This window comes from Mytilus edulis, chromosome 8 (assembly GCF_963676685.1).
Source record: "Mytilus edulis chromosome 8, xbMytEdul2.2, whole genome shotgun sequence".
NCBI lineage: Eukaryota > Metazoa > Mollusca > Bivalvia > Mytilida > Mytilidae > Mytilus > Mytilus edulis.
In genome coordinates this window covers 72,011,211-72,026,735 of record NC_092351.1, presented here as the reverse complement: position 1 = coordinate 72,026,735, position 15,525 = coordinate 72,011,211, and the positions used below count along the sequence as shown (strand labels likewise).

Here is a 15,525-nt window from a genome sequence, read left to right as displayed (position 1 = left end):
TTGCTACAATGATGTTATTTAAAGCTCCGAAAAGATAATAAAAAACCAGAAAAAACATCAATAGTTATTTAAGTTAACAGTCAAATACATTAGAAATGACTGTCACTTAACAACCCCCACTTCGTTTTGTCCGTGCATTTTATTGAACTTCAGATCAAGGATACTTTTAGCTTCATTGTAATGTTGACAAGCTGTGTCTTTGTCACCTGATATTTCACAACATACTCCAAGTATTGTATATGAATCAGACATTTCGTCCTTTGAAATGAAATATCTTGTTTTAACAGTAAGAAACAAATCATTTAGTACCTTTTGACTGTTGAAATAGTCACCCAAATGATGATAGCTTAAAAATCTAAGACAGTGCGCCATTACAACAGGGGGTAAACTTATCATACTTTTTTCAACCATAAACTCTAGTTCCGCTGGTATAAATGGTGAATGTGACATGTACGAAACACAGTCTATCGTGGCTATTTTCATCTTGGCTTCTAAGGAAACTGAGTAATGTACAAGCTGTGCATAACTTTTCATATCTGTTTTATTGCTTGGAAAACTTATATACACCATATCTAGTGTACATCTTGATAGGACATAATCGATTAGTCTCAATGCTATTGTGTACTGTCCGGTCACATAATAAAATGAGGCGTATAACAACCATGCCGACACTGCATCTGTCTTTATACTATTTTGTAAATGTCTACGATTACATTTGTGCATGCTGTACTTTTTTGTTTCATCTTTTGTGGTTGGTGTTGGAAGTATTTGTGCTGCATATTGACTTATTTTTGCATAGTGGTATTTACAGGCATCAACTACAAATGGTGACGATTCGGATTTCAATAAAAATTCAATAAATTTAAGAATTGTGACCATGTTGTAACAACTTGATTCATTTGTCACTGTCACTAACCCACAAATTCTGTAAAAAAGAAAGTCTAACTTAACGAAAGAAATGTCATTGTCTGTGGTTAAAAGACGATAATTTCCACTTTGAGGTGGGAATACATTCTCTATCAATCCATTAATTCCACCAAATACTATGCTATCCAGTACCTGTAGTAGTGTGTGATTGTTATTCCGGGTTATCTTTCTTATGAACATGTTGTACGCAGGAATCAAATAATTTGGACAGTAACAGTGTGTCACCCAAGACATTATTTTATTTAGGCAGAGAAAAACACACAACAATAGTTTTGATAATTGAAATGAGTCAATATCAATTTCCTCCGAGACCCAGAATAAAGCTGTTTTTAGATAGTAAGAACATAGCAAATCTTTGACCACATACATGTGTTGATAATACGCTTTAATATTAATTTCAAAAGACCGTAACATAAGAGTTGAGTGATATTAAACGAATGAACAAGTTGTTTTTTTCTGCTAATGAGAATGATAATCTCCATAGTAAGTTATTTCCTGAGAGATTCCTTGGTCCTATGGGTACGACCAAACATCCCATATGTTTTATCTTGTCAATTAAATTATTAGGTGGCCATTGGTATCTGTGACGGAAAGACCATGGCAAGGCTTGATAAGGAAAACATTTACTCTGAAATCAAACAGCAATATCAAAATCCTGATCCTTGTCTGACAAACATGAGCCGTGTGAATACCATTGTATCATTGACAGTTTGATTAATGTTTCAACATTATTCATGAAATCATCTACTAATAAATATGAACCGTCTTTAGAACTGTTAAATAATGCATATCCTAGATTAGAATCATCAGTCCCTTTTTCTAGCAATTTTAGTCTAGTAAATCCTGGATGGTCAGAATCTGTCTCCATAACTATTGAAGTGTTTTGTATTGGGTTTTTGTATGTTCGTTCATTCCGAAGCACATTAACAGTTTCCAAGATGATCATCATATCTAAGTCACTGCCTGGTAAATCAAGTCCTTCTGCTAAACTTCCACTTGATATGTGTGTTATAATAGGGGAACCTATATTTTTTATCATATCCTCAATAATGAATAATCTTTGTCTGGTACGAATTTCTATTTCAGTACCAACTGTATTTACAAGGTGTTCGAATACATATTTTTCCATCAGGTCATGGCCAGGCCAATACAAGCTATCTATCAAAAACAAAAACGGTCCTTAAAACCATATACTGACATTCATAAATAAAAAGTTATACCAACCGAGATTTATTGCTAGTGATTTACCTCAATATTCGTGAATATTGAGTCTAAAAAAGACGAAGTAGTCGTGATTTTTTGAATTTGATATGAAACTACGAACATTTAAAATACAAACCATTTTAGCTTTTTTATTTTCATGTGGAATGTGTTTTGTCCATCGCTGAAGGCCTTATATCGACGTATATTTGTAAAATTTTACGTCATCTGGTATCAGGTTGTTTCATTGATATTTATATAATATTTTACTTTTTTTATGTTTTTAATTCTGGTTTTTCATGGAAGGCGTTTTTTTTTTAGATTGCATTTACTGGTCATTGATTGAGAGATAACAAAGTATTTACTTTTATTGCAGTCTGTACACGAATTCAAATATTCCAAATATTCGTTTGAAGATTTGTCGGGATAGCTAATGTTCAGTATCCACTGTTCTTGTTTTATCCTTCTATCTTAACATTGTTTGTACATTTCTTCAAACTGTCTGATTGTGAGTCCAAACACATCATTTGATAGTGTGAACCCTCCGTCGAACGTTTGATAAATTAATGGTGTGTAACGGCGCTTCCCCATATATAAGGAAAACGTTTAACCCCGAATTTGTCCCAATACAATGTTTTCCGTATTCCATACATATTATAATGGTCGTCATTTTCTTGGTTTCTACAGTTTGTGTCCATTCTGATTCTATAAATAGACAAAAACACTAAGTATAAGTATTTATAGATAACAATGAATATATTACGCATATATTCGAAGTATAGATAATCAATATCGTTAACTAATGTAAACATAATTGTTTGCATTAAGGTAACAGTTTATCAATTATCATATTAAGGATTACGATTATTTTTGCTATTGATTTAACAGCTATAGTCTATGTGTCTTTACATTTTCCATACGAATGGAGGTATTAACACGAAGCATCGACATATTTCCAATGACGGATTGACAAACTATTGTGTACAGTGTACTGTTGTTTGTCTCTTTTCCTTGCATATTATTTTGCATATTTGTTGGTATATTTTGCCTCTCTTCGGTTAATTGATCTTTTGATTATATTGACCATGATTTTTAATAGAAAAAACGTGTAAAATGTAGGAATCTGCATTACATTGACTCAAAAAGACCTCTGTCAGTTGCTGCATAACTTTACAAGATAACAATCGTGATCATATTGATGACATTTATTTTAGTGATTTTAGATACAAAAAAAGTAATTATGTTTGAAGAACTTACTGTTTTAATTGCTCATTAGTTATTCACTGATTAAAATAGAAAATACAATGAATCATTTAACAATTTCTACTTTCAGATATGACAAATTACTATGTCACTATATATAGCTATGTGACGTATTGAAAAGGAAGTTGTTGTTATTTAATATCTGGTTCGCATCATCAGATATTGAATCTATTTTTGAAACTTATATTAAACTAGTGTGTCATTAAACTCGCATTGTCTACCAAAGGGGATATATAATTATTTATGTTGTATAAATGTTGCGGTTCATTTCAAATTGTGAATAATAATATAGTTTCTGTATTCAAAATGTAAAAATGATCCACGACTCTGTTAACATGGTTAAAGATTACCTGTTCCAAATAATATAATTGTCATACTTAAAAGTAACAGTGCTGTCATATCGAACTAGAAAAATGTAATTGTCATTGATATGTCATGCATATGGACATTTATTTTAAAAGATACATTCTAAACAATATTGCAATAAGAATTTGTTAATGTGTAACTATACATGCTATACTATTGTCAATAATCATTGAGACATCGAATGCATCGTACGTTTTTCCTAGAAAAAGGGAATCGTAGTACTAGGTCATAAAAAAACTGAAGAAATTAATTATTTCCCCGAAACTGCTTCATGACGAGCGGCAAATATTACAGTCATAATGTAAAATATATAGTAACAAGTTTGTGATGCAAAACATTGCTCTAGTGAAATAACAACTCCAGTTGATAGATTCTTGTTACCAAAGGAACGAGCCGTGTAGAACACGTCTGAAATAAACAATGATGGATATATCGATTTTTAGTTTGTACTGCCACTTTCATCAGTATGCAAACAGTAATTTTCATTATCGGAATTTACCAAAAAATCGAGAAAGAAAAATTAATAACTGGTACCATGAGCCAAGGGAATCATAGTTCATTCATCCCTGTATTTTGTCGCTTGGATGCTGTCGCATTGAAGGATACTCGCATCTATATTTTTAACGTCAAACTTGCATAACTCTTCTGGTTATTTGTGTCGGTAGGATGCGGCTCGTTGACGTTAACACCCCACTTGTTTTTGATGGACATTGTAAAATGTTAAACATGCAGTTAAGGTGTTATTTCATATCTGATAAAAGATGAAGAGGAGATAAAAGGACCTAATAGAAAAGAGAAGACATGATCTTTTTTAAAGACAAAAATGACCTGTTTGGTTGTTCGTATTTCGGTTGTCTATAAATATAGTTCCTGCCATTTTTTTTTAATGTAAACTAAAAGTACTGTGTTTTTTAGAGGGACATCAATGGCTTAAAATGATTAGTTATGCTTTTTTTATAGGGAAGATTATCATAATTTTTGAAAGATTATTTAATTTTTCAGATGGCATTGTGAATTACAATGTCAGATTTGTATGGATGTCAAATCTGTCTATTCAACAAATGAAATAGAAAATTGTATGTTAAAAAATGCGACATTTTCAATGTGTCTATTGACGCCATTTAAATATCTAAGCAGTTAAAATATGTTAAACATTGAGTATATGTCAAGATGCTCAAGAGATTTTCAACTTTTTCTTCATTTACTAACTGTATACCGCAAATGTGTGAAACCAAAAAATATGTCTTCACTGGTAACTCTAGAGCTGAAACATGAAGACTTCAGTTTAGCAGGGACTTACAATGTAACTCTAAAGCTAGTTTTTGGTCATTTTTGCACATAGGAACTTAACAGAAACAGTAAGTGTGAAACTGTTGTGCTTCACGATGACATGTCTTTTTAACTACAGAATGACGCAGTGAAATAGAGACTGTGAGATACATTCACAGAATTTTGGAAAATTTTCGACAAAAAATCACCTTTTCATTTTGAAAATAAAAAATATATATCTATTGGTGTGGACCTAAAGTTGTATGACAAGTTTACTTTAACTTTAAAAAGTTTAATTAATATAGACTTATAAACAAAAGGTCACCACACATAACCTGTGATGGATACAAAGACATTAAAAATCAGGTCCTACCTATATTGTTTTGTTCGTCCAACCCTTTATACTTCTTAACCATGTACTGTTTTTATTTTAATTTACATAAAGTTGATTAACGTTTCCATCATAATTCGGGTTTAAGAGTATCTTTTGTTAGAGGTATTGAAGAAATCATTTATTTCCCCGAATATTTTTCATGACCAGCGGCAAATATTACAGTCATAATGTAAAATATATAGCAACAAGTTTGTGATGCAAAACATTGCTCTAGTGAAATAACAACTCCAGTTGATAGATTCTTGTTACCAAAGGAATGAGCGTTGTAGAACACGTCTGAAATAAACAATGATGGATATATCGATGTTTAGTGTGTAATGCCAATTTCATCAGCATGCAAACAGTAATTTTTATTATCGGAAAATACTAAAAAATCGAGAAAGAAAAATGTATAATTGGTACCATGAGCCGAGGGAATTATAGTTCATTCATACCTATGTTTGTCGCTGACATGCTGTCGCATTGAAGGAAACTCGCATCTATTTTTTTGACGTCAAACTTGCAAAAGTCTTTTGGTTATTTGTGTCGGTAGGATGCGGCTCGTTGATGTTTACACCACACTTGTTTTTGATGAACATTGTAAATTTTTAAACATGCAGTTAAGGTGTTATTTCATATCTGATAAAAGATGAAGAGGAGATAAAATGACCTAATAGAAAAGAGAAGGCATGATCTTATTTAAAGACAAAAATGACCTGTTTGGTTGCTCGTATTTTGCGTGTATATAAATATAGTTACTGTCAATTTTTTGAATGTAATCAATAAGTACTGTGTCTTTTAGGGGACATTAATGGCTTAAAATGATTAGTTATTCTTTTTTTAAAGGGAAGATTATCATAATTTTTTAAACATTATTTTATTTTTTAGATGGCATTGTGGATTATAGTGTCAGATTTGTATGGATGGCAAATCTGTCTATTCAACAAATGAAATAGAAAATTGTATGTTAAAAAATAGACATTTCCAATGTGTCTATTGACGCCATTTAAATATCTAAGCAGTTAAAATATGTTGTCAATTGAGTATATGTCAAGATAATCAAGATATTTTCAACTTTTCTTCATTTACTAACTGTATACAGCAAATGTGTGAAACCAAAAAATATGTCTTCACTGGGAATTCTAGAGCTGAAACATGAAGACTTCAGTTTAGCAGGCACTTAACTCTGAGGCTAGTTTTTGGTCATTTTTGCACATAGAAACTTTACATAAACAGTTAGTGTGAAACGGTTGTGCGTCACGACGACATGTCTTCTTAACTACGAAATGACGCAGTGAAATAGATACTGTGCGATACATTCACATAATTTTGCAAAATTTTCGACATATAAAACACCCTTTCATTTTGAAATAAAAATTCTATATCTATTGGTGTGTACCTAAAGTTGTATATATAACTTTGGAAAGTTTAACTTAATATACACTTTTAAACAAAAGGTCACCACACATAACCTATGATGGATACAAAGACCTTAAATAGCAGGTCCTATCAATATTTGCTTTGTTCTTCTCACCCTTTATACTTCTTAACATGTACTGTTTTTATTTTTCTTTATATAAAGTTGATTGCCGGTTCCATCATACTTCGGGTTTAAGATTATCTTTTGATAGAGGTATTGAAAAAATCATTTATTTCCCCGAATATGCTTCATGACCAGCGGCAATTATTTAAGTCATAATGTAAAATATGTATAGTAACAAGTTTGTGATGCAAAACATTGCTCAACTGAAATAACAACTTCAGTTGATAGATTCGTGCTACCAAAGGAATGAGCGGTGTAGAACACGTCTGAAATAAACAATGATGGATATATCGATTGTTAGTGTGTAATGCCAATTTCATCAGCATGCAAACAGTAATTTTTATTATCTTAATTCATACCTATGTTTTGTCGCCAGGCTGCTGTCGTATTGAAGGATACTTGCATCTATTTTTTTTTATCTTAACCTTAATGGTGTCTGTAACTCTACTATGAATAATAGCTGTAACCCTAACCCTAATGATGTCTGTAACTCTAACGCTGATGAAGTCTACAATCCTAACCGTTATGATGTCTGTAATCCTAATCCTAATGATGTCTCTATGCATTATCCTCATTATGTCTGTAACCCTAACCTTAATAATGTCAGTAACCCTGATGAAGTCTGTCATCCTAACCCTAATCTTGTCTGTAACCTTTACCCTAATGAAGTCTATAACTATAATCGTAATTATGTCTGTAACCCTAACCTTTATGATGTCTGTAACCCTAACCCTAATGATGCCTGTAACACTAATCACAATTGTGTATGCAACCCTAACACTAATGATGCCTGATACTCTGATCCTAATGATGTCTGTAACCCTAACACTTATTAATGCGTGTTACCCTAACCCCAATGATGTTTGTAACCCTAACCCTAATGAAGTATGTAATCCTAACCCTAATGCTGTCTGTAACCTTAACCCTAATGAAGTATATAAGCATAATCGTAATAGTGTCTGAAACCCTAACCCTTATGATGTATTTAACCCTAACCCTAATGATGTATGTAACCCTAACCCTAATGATGTATGTAACCCTTACCTTAATGATGTATGTAAACCTAACCTATATGAAGTTTACAACCCTATCTAACCTTAATGGTGTCTGTAACTCTAATATAAATGATAGCTGTAACCCTTACCCTAATGATGTCTGTTACTCTAACCCTGATGAAGTCTATAACCCTAACCGTTATGATGTATGTAATCCTAACCCTAATGATGTCTCTATGCATTACCCTCATAATGTATGTAACCCTAACCTTAATAATGTCAGTAACCCTGATGAAGTCTGTAATCCTAACCCTAATGTTGTCTGTAACCTTAACACTAATGAAGTCTATAAATATAATCGTAAAAATGTCTGTAACCTTAACCCTAATGATGTCTGTAATCATAACCCTAATGATGCCTGTAACCCTAATCATAATGGTGTATGTAACCCTAACACTAATGATGCCTGATACCCTGATCCTAATGATGTCTGTAACCCTAACCCTAATGATGCGTGTTACCATAATCCTAACGATGTTTGTAACCCTAACCCTAATGAAGTCTGTAATCCTAACCCTAATGCTGTATGTAACCTTAACCCAAATGAAGTCTATAACCATAATCGTAATAATGTCTGTAACACTAACCCTACTAGTTTAAACATATTTTTTTAAAGTGGATTGGGAAACAAGTTTTTACAACTTATATTAATCCCTTTCCACTTTGCGGGTGCGAGTGCTGCCTTGTAGCGGCATTAGCCTACTCTTTTTCGAAATCTACAAGGGTGTCTTTAACGTGCAAGAGATATGACTCTCTCTTAACACGGGTCAGCCATTTATCGTCCCCGTCCGACGGACTATCATCGTTACTGATGTCTGTAATCCTAACCCTAATAATGTATGTAACCCTTACCTTATTGAAGTCTGTTAACCTAACCCTTATGAAGTTTATAACCCTATCTAACCTTAATGGTCTTTGTAACTCTAATCTAAATGATAGCTGTAACCCTAACCTTAATGATGTCTGTAACTCTAACCCTGATGAAGTCTACAAGCCTAACCGTTATGATGTCTGTAATCCTAACCCTAATGATGTCTCTATTCATTACCCTCATGATGTCTGTAACCCTAACCTTAATGATGTCAGTAACCCTAACCCTGATAAAGTCTGTAATCCTAACCGTAAATCTGTCTGTAACCTTAACACTAATGAAGTCTATAACCCTAATCGTAATAATGTATATAACCCTATTCTAAATGATGTCTGTAACCCTTACCATAATTAAGTCTAGTAGTATAGTACTTGAACGAGTCCAGCGCACCCCCAAAAAAAAAAATTTGACCCCCAAAAAATTACCCTCATTTCAAGTAAAAGAGCCCTAAATTTTCATAAAAAAAGCAAAAAACACCCAAAAAACACCAAATTTTCTTACTCCCAAAAAAATTTTTTTTTTACTTTTTTATGAAAAAAAACGTTATTAAAAACACCCAAAAAAACAACAAAAAAATTCCAAAAAAAAATAAATAAAAAAACCGGGAGAACAGGCAGAGAAAAAATTCTGTGGGATTTAAGAGAAAAATAATTTCCCCAGTGCGCCCCAACCTTGATTTTTAATTAATTTTATCAATATAGTCTAGTAATAAAACGGATCAATACTACTACAACTTAAATTGCTTTTTACATTTGCTATTTAATAGGACATGACTTTTAAATAGACTAAATCGATCATTGGAAATATTTACATGGTTGTCAAGAGTATGTTTACATGTTGCCTAGACAATGTTGTCATCACATGTAAACATATAGCAGACTGGTGCGGTCTTTTGTTTCAAATTAACAGTGGTGAGAAGACGTGAATTAATGTTTCAAGAAAGTAATTCTACAAAAATACAAATGGAAATTCAAGAGTGTCAGGCGCAGCCTCAACCACAGAACTGGCCATGGAGTTTAGAAGAAAGTAACATTTTGATAGAAAATATCAGTTACTATCAGAGAATGATTGAGACAATCGAAAGAGCTAAGAGTTTGGGACCGGTTAAACTTCCAAAAGCTCCGAAAAGAAAGGTGCAGGACTTATTTAAAGAAAAACTGGGAAAGAAAAAAAAAGCAAACTATCACGACCCCTGAAGAACTTCACACCTTTCTAATAAGCAGAAAGGCGGATTTATCAAAGACAATTTCGAGGCAGAAGTTTATTTTTAATAGAGAAAAAGACCCTGTTAAACAGTTACAAGAAGCATACAAACACTTGGGAAGACATAACGCCCAAGGTATGCTGTTTAACATTACTTTCGGTGATTTCCTTAATGATTTGAGAGACTGGTTTCTTTCGGCAAAGGTCAATACAACGTGGGACACATGGTTATCATCTAAGATAGATATATCTATACCTCATGCTCGGAAATTAAGACAACTTGCTAATCTACTTAAAGGATTTAATGGTTTTCTGAACATTAATGTTTCAATCAATGATATTCTTTCAAAACAAGAACTTATCAAACAAATGTTAGCAATTGATCAGTTTGCCACCTTTTGGAAACAGGTAGACTATATTCCAGCAGATTGTGAACTTACTCCGTCACAAGAAGTTTGATATGTATGTGATATTGTATTCCATATAAGGAGTGATCATACATGATCAGTAGGTGGGACATAGTAACGGTTATTCATAACCGGGTAACTTTTAGTGGATGTGACAGTTCTAACTTTGAACAGTGATATTATGTTTATAGTGTTTGATTTGTATGTATTCATTGCACTTTTGTTTTTCAAATTAAAATTTTGAAACTGATTATTGTTTTGGTAATAAATTAACCGTAAGTAAATAAAGATTTAAAACTTAGTCATCTGTAATTCTTGTTCATAGAAAGAACCCGTTATTTCTTCGCCTTTTAAATCAATTATTTTATAAGTAAAAGGAATTGTATTTAAAACTTTTTCAATTACAAATATTTCTTTAGTCCAACGAGTAGTATAACCCTTTTCAAATTTACCCTTCTTTTTTGTTATTCTTACTCTAGTACCTGCTTTAAATTTAGGTTTTTTAATTTTCTCTTCCTTTTCTGGATATAAATTTTTATACACTGTTAATTCATTTTTTAATTTACTTGCTTGAACAGGTGTCATTTTAATTGAAGAATGTACTGTATTATTATAATTTTTAACTAATTTATCTAGTATATCATAATATTTAAAAGTTTCATTAGCAGTAAAGTATTTATACATATGTTGTTTCATTGTTCCTATCCAGCGTTCCACTACACTGGATTTTTCTTCATTCTCAGTTGAATATAACTTTATGTTATTATCTTTTAACAATTCTTTTACTTGTCGATTATAAAATTCAGATCCTTTATCTGACCAAATATACATTGGTTTTCTTTCTTTAAATAATGTTTTAAATGCTTCACTCACTGCTACTCCTGTTTTATTTTTCAATGGAATCAACCAACCATATTTACTAAAAACATCTATAACTGCTAATAAATATTTATAGTGTTTATTTTGTTTTGAATATTGTTGTATATCTATCAAATCAACTGCCCATGTTTGATCTATTGAATGAACATAAACACGTCTTTTAGGAAAAGATTTTACAACTCTATGATGTAGTTCATCTGCTAATTTATTTGTTAGATTTGTTTTAGACATTTTGAAGTAACTAAAATGTTTTTTTTTTAAATGGATGAAAGAAAACATTGTTCAAAATGTAATGAATACAAGTTACTAAGTGAATATTACAAAGCAAAAGACAAACCACTGGGAGTTAAATCTGCATGTAAAGAATGTTTAAAACCTTCAAAACAAAATCATTATCAAAATAACAAAGAAAAATATAAAAAAGCTTTTAAAGAATTTATGGAAAGAAATCCTTTTTATTGGAATTTATATCCAAGAAAATAATATAATTAAAATTTAATATTACAAAATGGGATCTAAAAAATCCTTTAAAGATCTTATTACTGAAACTACTATTGATGATATAGAAGAAATCAATGCAACTAAATACATAAACTTATTAAAAGATAAAATAGTTATTAATCAATTTCCTTTAAAAATAAAGATAATAATAACAAGTGAATTTACAACTCCTATGGCATTTGATAGAATAGAAAGTCATTACTCTCATCCTGTTGAAGTTGTCCTAACACAAAACAATTTATCTACATTTTACAATAATTTGTTAGATAAATTTAAAGCTTGGGTAGATAAATTTCAAGAAAGAGGATCTGGTTTTGTTTTCGATGGTATCAAAAGTGTAAAAGTAAAACTATATAAATATGAATATCAAAGAGCTTCGTCTTATATTCCCCTTCAATTTAAATCAAGTAATATTATTAATGTCCAAAATAAAAAGGATAATAAGTGTTTTCTTTGGTCAATATTAGCAAGTTTATTTCCAGCCAAGAAAAAGAAACAAAGAGTAACAAAATATAAAGAATATGAAAATGAAGTTAACATGAAAGGAATTGAATATCCTGTAAAAATAAAAGATATTCCAAAAGTAGAAAATAAAAATTATTTAAGTATAAATGTATTTGCTTTAGAAGATCAAACAAATAAACAATCTTTATTTCCAATTTATATTTCAAATGTAGAAAGTGAAAACGTAATTGATCTCTTATACATTGAAAGTAACGAAAATACTCATTATTGTCTAATTAAAGATTTAAATAGTTTTATGTGTGATAAGAATAGAAATAAATCGTTTATATGTAGAAATTGTTTGCAAGGATTTCAAAGAGAAGAAACACTAATAAAACATAAAAAAATATGTTATGATAACGAACATTGTAAAACCATAATGCCAAAACCAGGAAAAAATATTCTTAAATTCAATAATCATCATTTTAAAAATAGATTACCATTTGTTATATATTGTGATTTCGAAGCATATAATATACCCATGCAATCCTGTACTCCAGATCCTAATAAATCTTATATAAAACCAATAAGTAAACAAGAAATAAATAGTTATGGTATTTATGTTCATTCTAATTATCCAGAAATATATAAACCACAATACTTTTCTTATGTTGGTGATGATGCAGTAGAAAAATATGTGGAAAAAGTAATGAAGATATACAAAGAAATAACTTATAAGATCTACCTTAACGAAAAGAAAAAACCAATATTAAATAATCATGAAGAAGATGAATTTCAAGAAGCAACTGGATGTTATATTTGTGGAGAAGAATTTAAAGAAAGCGAAAAAGTAAGAGAACATAATCATCTTTCAGGTAAATATAGAGGAGCAGCGTGTCAATCGTGTAACACAAAAGAAGGTAAAGCAACAAAATTAATACCCGTGTTCTTTCATAATGGATCAAATTATGATTTCCACTTTTTAATCGAAGAATTAATGAAATATGAAGATGAATATAATAAAGTAAAACTTCTTTCTAAAAACTCAGAAAATTATATTTCTATAGATTATGGATCAAATTATAAAAAATTAAGATTCCTAGATTCATATAGATTTATGTTAAGAGGCTTATCAGATATTGCCAAATCAATGGATGAGTTACCTATTTTAGAAAAAGAGTTTAAAGGTAATATAGCTCTTTTAAAACAAAAAGGATTCTATCCATATGAATACATAGATTCTATAAAAAAATTTGAAGATAAAAAACTTCCTGAAATAGAAAAATTTTATTCTAAATTAAAAAAAGAAACAATTACAAAAGAAGAGTACAAACATGCACAAAGAGTCTGGGAACATTATAATTGTAAAACTTTATTAGACTATCATAATTTATATCTCAAAACAGATGTTCTTATCTTAGCCGATGCATTCGAAAAATTTAGAAAATTCTTTATAAAATATCATGAAATAGACCCATGTTATTGTTATTCTGCTCCAGGTTTAACATGGCAATGTGGATTAAAATATACAGGAATAAAATTAGAATTGTTGACTGATGTTGATATGTTACAAATGTTTGAGAAAGGAATAAGAGGAGGATTTTCTGGAGTATTAGGTTCTAGACATGTAAAAGCTGTTAATAAATATACAACAAATTATAATGAAGATTATAGAATAATAGATGAACATGAAGAAAAAGAAGGTTTAGAATTAATAAAAGAAGGAAAAGATTTAGATAAATTTTTTGAAGAAAAATTTTTGTTATATCTAGATGCAAATAATTTATATGGTTGGGCAATGTCACAAAAACTTCCTACAGGAGATTTTAAATGGGAAAAAGAACCAAATTATTATAAAAAAATTCCAAAAGGAAGAGGATGTTTAATTGAATGTGATTTACAATATACAAAAAAATGTAAAAAGAAAACATATAAATATCCTTTAGCACCAGAAAAGATGAAAATAAAAAAAGAAGAATTATCTGATTACCAATTAAATCTATTGGGAGACAAACCATTAGGTAATGAAGAAAAATTATTTTTAACATTGAGAGATAAAAAAAAATATATAATTCACGATAGCATTTTAAAAGAATATATAAAACTTGGAATAAAGGTAACAAAAGTTTACAGAACAATTTCATTTAAAGAATCAAATTGGTTAGCAAAATACATAAATTTCAATACAGAACAAAGAACTAAAGCAAAATCAGATTTTGAAAAAGATCTTTGGAAACTGATGAACAATAGTTTCTATGGCAAAACATTAGAAAATATCAGAGGAAGAAGTGAAATAAAATTATTTACAGACAGGGAAGAAGTAAAAAAATATATAAAAAAACCAAATTTTAAAGACTCAATAATATTTAATGATAACTTTGTTGCAATTGAAAATAATGTTACTTCTGTTAAATTTAATAAACCTATTTATTTAGGACAGGCTATATTGGATTACTCAAAACAATTAATGTATAGCTTTTATTATGATGTTGCTAATGAATTATGGGAAAAGAATGAATTAGTTGCAAGTGATACTGATAGTATGATTTTGAGTGTAAAAACCAAAGATATTTATAAAGACATGGAAGAAATGATAGATGAACTTGATACGTCTGGTTATCCAAAAGATCACCCTTTATATTCAGAAAAAAATAAAAAAGTAATTGGTAAATTTAAAGATGAACTTAATGGGAAAATTATGAATGAAATAGTTTATTTAAAAAGTAAAGCATATTCTTTTACATTAACAGATTTAAGTGAAGAAAAAAAATTAAAAGGAATTGGAAAAACTACAATAAATAAAGATATTAAATTTGATGATTATAAAGATTGTTTGTTCAATAATAAAACCAAAATGAATAAAATGTGTACAATGAACTCTAGCAAACACAAAATGTTTGTTAATGAAGTAAATAAAATAAGTATGTCTTCATTCGACGACAAAAGATATATTTTAGATAATGGAATAGATACTCAACCTTTTGGATTTTAATTTATTTTATTACCCAAACAATAAAACCAGTTAATGCCATACCACCAACAACAAATGCAATCTCTCTATTTTTCTGGTCTTCTGATGGAGTATAAAAATCACTTAATGTAGGTTTAGGTGATAATGAAGTTAATTTTTTATTCGTGACACGATAGTATAGTTTCATTGCCTGGTCAACATCATTAAAAGTCTGAACCGCATGATGTTCCTTTTGTAATTGTTCATTTATAAA

The 15,525-nt window shown here is 30.0% G+C and overlaps 2 protein-coding genes across 2 annotated transcripts; one reads left to right on the top strand and one right to left on the bottom strand.

Moving 5' to 3' along the window:
* Positions 1 to 102: 102 nt before the first annotated feature.
* On the bottom strand, positions 103 to 1,107 carry LOC139484317 (uncharacterized). The gene has a single exon (XM_071268054.1). The coding sequence runs from the start codon at positions 1,105 to 1,107 to the stop codon at positions 103 to 105; it is 1,005 nt and encodes a 334-aa protein (XP_071124155.1).
* A 10,757-nt stretch (positions 1,108 to 11,864) lies between these two features.
* Positions 11,865 to 15,293, top strand: LOC139484316 (uncharacterized). The gene has a single exon (XM_071268052.1). It carries the CDS (start codon positions 11,865 to 11,867, stop codon positions 15,291 to 15,293), a length of 3,429 nt encoding a protein of 1,142 aa, XP_071124153.1.
* Positions 15,294 to 15,525: the final 232 nt, after the last annotated feature.